Here is a 4,860-nt window from a genome sequence, read left to right on the forward strand (position 1 = left end):
TTTGCCCGCCGCCCGCCGCCCCTTGCTTGTCGCTTCACCTCACCTCACTCTTGTCTCCCACCCCAGGACGCCTCCTGGGTTTTAGCCGGTATTTACCAAATAGCCGGAGTTTGGGGCAAGACCTTTCAAATTCTTCTCCCGGAACACAGAAGCCGGTCGTCTGGCTGGTGCGTGCCCCTGAGGTATGAGCAGTGCCCCTTCTTCTGGCCTCCAGGGGCACGTCCAGCCGCAGCCGAAACGTGGGAGATGTGTCTGAAACAACACTAAACGATGGTCCTGATAGAGCGCTGTCACGGAGGATTTGTTTCAAAATTCAAGCTTTGACCCTTGTAGGATGGCGGTGCTGGGATGAAAAATCAGCCATAATGCTCCACATGACTTGCCAGGCGATGCCCCCCACCTACAGAGAGCCTGTTCATCCTCAAATGGTCACTTCCATCATAAGACTACCCTCCCAGGCAGTCACTGCTAACCTTGACCACCTAAGAGAGAAAAACACGAATCTGAAGCTGATTTCCTGAGTTTTCTCTCTTAAAGATGCAGGAGTGGACTGATAAGGGTGCCTCTTACAGAGCTGCTGGAACTGGACCTTCTGTTACTCTAGGACATTTGAGATTTTTGCTGCCTTTCTTGTTTATAAGTGGAGCTACACATGCTAGTACATGTGGCAGAAGTACTTATGCAGAGCTAGCTAAAGCACAACTGTAGTTAGTTCCTGGAGTTAGAGATGCTTCTGAAAAGATACCTTTTTCTTCAGTGCCTTGAAAAGCAAGACTTCCAAGTGGCAATTTCTGATAGGACAAGAAGAAAGTCATAGTTTGATTTTCTAGTAGGTGTCTTTGCTTAGAGCTTCGTGTCTGCTTACAGGAGTGTAATAACAAGTCCAACTAACAATAAGCAGGTGTTATTCACACTGAAACGGAGGTGAAAAAAGCTGAATATGAAACAGGTTTTTAATCCCAAGTATTCTGAGGAGGAGGAGGGGTGTAGTTCAGAAGGCTTCTTTAGTAAGTATTAGAAAATATTTATAAATAATGTGGGCATTTTCAGTGAAAAAAAAAAAAAAAAAAGCTCTTCGTTTTTAAAAATATAGGAAATAGACCTGGAAAATAGGACTTTTCCGTCCGTTACACACACAAATGCTGCCTCTCATGTTTCATACCTTTGCACTGGTGATTCAGTCCTTCTCCAATCCATTTCTTTATCAAAGCAGTGTTTCCACTGTGTTAACAAGAAGAAACTTCATGGTCCTTAAAGCCCACATATCACAAGGAATACCAAAGTTCACTGAATTATTAAGATCAATATATTCCACGTGTAGATAAGAGCTGAACTATTGTTCCTGTTGTTCCTGTAACAGTTAAGTATGTAACCTTAAAAAAAGATCATTTTGCTTTATTCCATTTTTGAAATTAGGATTCCCTGGATGAAAAAAAAATCCATAAAATATGTCATATTATGGGCTTCCTTATGCTGAAGATTTTTTATATTAGGTGAGCTGTGCTCAGCATTGGCTATAACAGCATTTTATTAACATCTGAAATACTTAGATACAGGATGTTTAATTGGATTAATAAAAAGAAAATGCTTTTCCAGTTCAATACTACAACTTCTTCTTGGGTTTTTTGCTTGGTTTTGGTATAATATGGAGACAATATATTTATTGGGTTTTTTTTTAAAGAGCTGTGTTCAAAATTAAATGGAATGTGCTTTAGAGAATATTTTTGTTTGTGGGGAAAAATATCCAAGAGCAGAAAATACTTCTATTTTCATTTAAGGAGCCATCCTCTGAGTGTCTGTCTGTGTTTTACAACACAATCAACTATCATTCTTCCGAAAACACAATGTAATTTCTAAAATACTCCTTCTTCAATGAAATGGAAGGAATTGACAAAGGCGGGTATTATACATTTGATTTACAAATAAAAAATGGATGCCCATAGAAACATAAACTTTCTCTCAAAAAAAAAAATAGTACTAATTACCTTTCCTAGATAACTTTTAACTACTTTTTTAATTACTTCCTTCCCCTTTTCTGAAGCAGTGGTGATGAACTGCAGCCTTGTATCTGAAATGACTGCTCTTTTTGGAGCCTTATCAATTCTAGAGGACATTTATTTCCTGTTTCATAGAGAGAGCACAGAGTTCTAAGGCACAGAGGACTTTTCAGAAACGCTGAAATGCTTCTATTAAGACATTCAGACAGTCTCATGTACAATACCCCGTGTATTCAGAGATGCTATCCCTGCTGAAATGCTTCTATGAAGACATTCAGACAGTCTCATGTACAAATACCCCGTGTATTCAGAGATGCTATCCCTAAATGTTCAGACATAACACTTAATCATGCTCACGACCTTATTTGAAGCAGCCTGGAAGTTTTCAAAACACACCACATCCATTTTCAAAAAAATGAAAGTGGGAGGTAAATCTGATCACACTTCTTGAACCAGATTATTTAAAATTCAACATGGTGGTCTTGTTTTATTAAAACCAGGGATGCCAAAACATACATTCAGAGAACAAAATAAAGAAATAAGGTCTTTAAAAATTACCTGTCTAAATTTCTGTGGCTTTTTTTTTTTTTTTTGTTCACTCAGGAGAGAATTGGACGAGTCAGTATAACTATTTCCATTCGTTAGACAAGAACCCACTACAGTAGGTCTTAGTGCTTTGCCCGGAGTCACAAAGCAAGAAGAGCTGCTTGCACTTCACACACGGGTTGTGCTCAAGCCATCATACGCTTTCTTCCATCGAGGTGCTCTCCAGTTTCATGCCTTACTCCTCACTTTGACATCCAGAAACTCTTCTCCCCTCTCCCTTTGACATTGCTTTCAAACTCTTCTTACTGAATAATATTAATAAAGGGTGGACAAAGAAGGGGGAGGTTTTATATTTAATTATAGCCTATGTTTAGAAACCAAACTCTTAATGCCTAGGTTAAGGGGCCCCTCTTCCAAGCTCCCCACAAAGCCAAAGGACAGAGGGACAGAAAGAAAGGTGCAGCCCAAAGTCAGCTCAGAGCTGTTATTCTGGCAACACCCATCCACCTCTGAAAGCAAATGTTTCCTATCACAGGCTAATGCTGGGGGTGATGTGAATAGCACCTATGTTACATATTTATAAAGAATTTCTTCCCTAGCCTGTTTATTCAAGCATCTAACTTTTTTTTTCATTTTCTCATACGAAAACATAATGTTTTGTCTAATTACCATTTATAATAAAGAAGTTTTAGCTGGGAAATTTAGAAGACCCTTGTAAGGTACAGGTTTTCTTCTGTAAAGACCAAGCCAACATATTATGGAAATAGTAAGTAGAATTTGGACCCAGAGCCAACAAGAACTGTGCTGTTTGTTGACTTACCTTTTGGTTTCTAATTAAATTTAGATTGTTCTTGCAAAAGGGAGAGGAGGGCTACAGTGCATGGGCTAGGTAAACATGTTCAACATGCCTGAAAAATGAAAAAGGCATAAATAGAGCAACTTCTATACATCTGTACTGTAATATAAAACTATTATAACCTCAACTCCTTTCCAAGACCTTCCTCAGGGGCATGCAGTGCAAGTAGTATCAAGAGGGTCTAGCACTGCAACGCTGTTTAATGATCACACAGTCTTGCTAGAGTGTGGTCCTGCTTTTGACTGTGGTGATACTGTCTTATGATCCATTTCAAGCTACCTGCAGCTGGAGTAGTATGTCTGTCATTTGAAATACCTGTGAGATCTACATAAAACAAACCATGAAAAATGCAGGATTATATTTCACATATTGACAGGTTTCTAATTCCAGTTAGGGAAGGTTGACAAGGAAATATTCTCTGAAGAAATCTGGGTTAATCTGAAAATTTCCTGTGAATGTTTTACAGGCTGTGATCTTGAAACGTAGTAAGTTTTTGAATGCAGATACAATGGCACTTCTGGCACCCAGAAAACAGGAAGCACTTCAGAAACTTTTTTTTTGAAGATTGGTGATCTGAAAGTGTACAGAATACAAATTTGAAGTCCCTGTAAATGAAAGTATCAGGTTAATATTTTGCTGATAAAACCACAAAAGATTAGTCAGTATTATTTGGCTTGAAAAACAACCACAAAACAGTTTTCAGTAACCACTAATAATAATACTAATACCTTGAAATACAAGAAGTACTTTCAACAGGAAAATTATTCCGTGTAGCTATGGATTTGCAGCTATAGTCACCTCATCTGTACATTAAAATGGATTAGCTAGCATGTCTGGGGATCCTATTATTACCACTGTACTGGATAAGATGAATGTATGACCTGCTTGAGCATGCCATAAGCATTGCACGTGGCTGGTGTGTCCTATCAACACTTCAAGCAGACACACACAGAAAGAAGCAAGACTTCAAAATTTTTATACCCTGTTCTTCTAAATTCTCATTTCAAGGATTAATCAGGTGTTAAAAAAAAAATCAAAAGGGCTCATGGTTTTAAATAGATGGATCTCCATTCCCTGTTCATGATTTCAGTTTTAAATCTTGGGTATAATCCATCCATCAGTGTAGTAATAATCACGTCTGGACTTCGCAGATCTGATACCAACTGGTGTAGAGGCCCTCAGTTTTCAGTAGATCAAACTGATAGTAAACAACTTAATGTCTGGGGATGGGAGATTTTCACATATGTATTTTCACATATTCTGTTTTGTAGAAAAAAAATCTGTAATGTAATAATGAAGGATCCATTACTGCAAGTACTTTATACTTCATATGCCTTATATGAATGTAAAGCCAAGAATCCAGCAGGGCCATGGCGGAAAAAGAGGCAGGCGCTTTCCTGTAGGCTTTTACCCAGGATCATTGTGAAGGGTCTCAAGCCACGAAGCACTAGTTACTTCCCT

The 4,860-nt window shown here is 38.5% G+C and overlaps 1 protein-coding gene across 1 annotated transcript in view; it reads right to left on the reverse strand.

Moving 5' to 3' along the window:
* Positions 1 to 3,779: 3,779 nt before the first annotated feature.
* The window catches only part of GPR128 (G protein-coupled receptor 128), a 24,299-nt gene continuing 23,218 nt past the window's right edge, over positions 3,780 to 4,860 (reverse strand). The window contains exon 16 of the mRNA XM_010078462.1: positions 3,780 to 4,004. Within this exon, the coding sequence (XP_010076764.1) occupies positions 3,780 to 4,004 (225 nt within the window). The remainder of the gene's footprint in view (positions 4,005 to 4,860) is intronic.

This window comes from Pterocles gutturalis, unplaced genomic scaffold (assembly GCF_000699245.1).
Source record: "Pterocles gutturalis isolate BGI_N339 unplaced genomic scaffold, ASM69924v1 scaffold1383, whole genome shotgun sequence".
NCBI classification, from domain to species: domain Eukaryota; kingdom Metazoa; phylum Chordata; class Aves; order Pterocliformes; family Pteroclidae; genus Pterocles; species Pterocles gutturalis.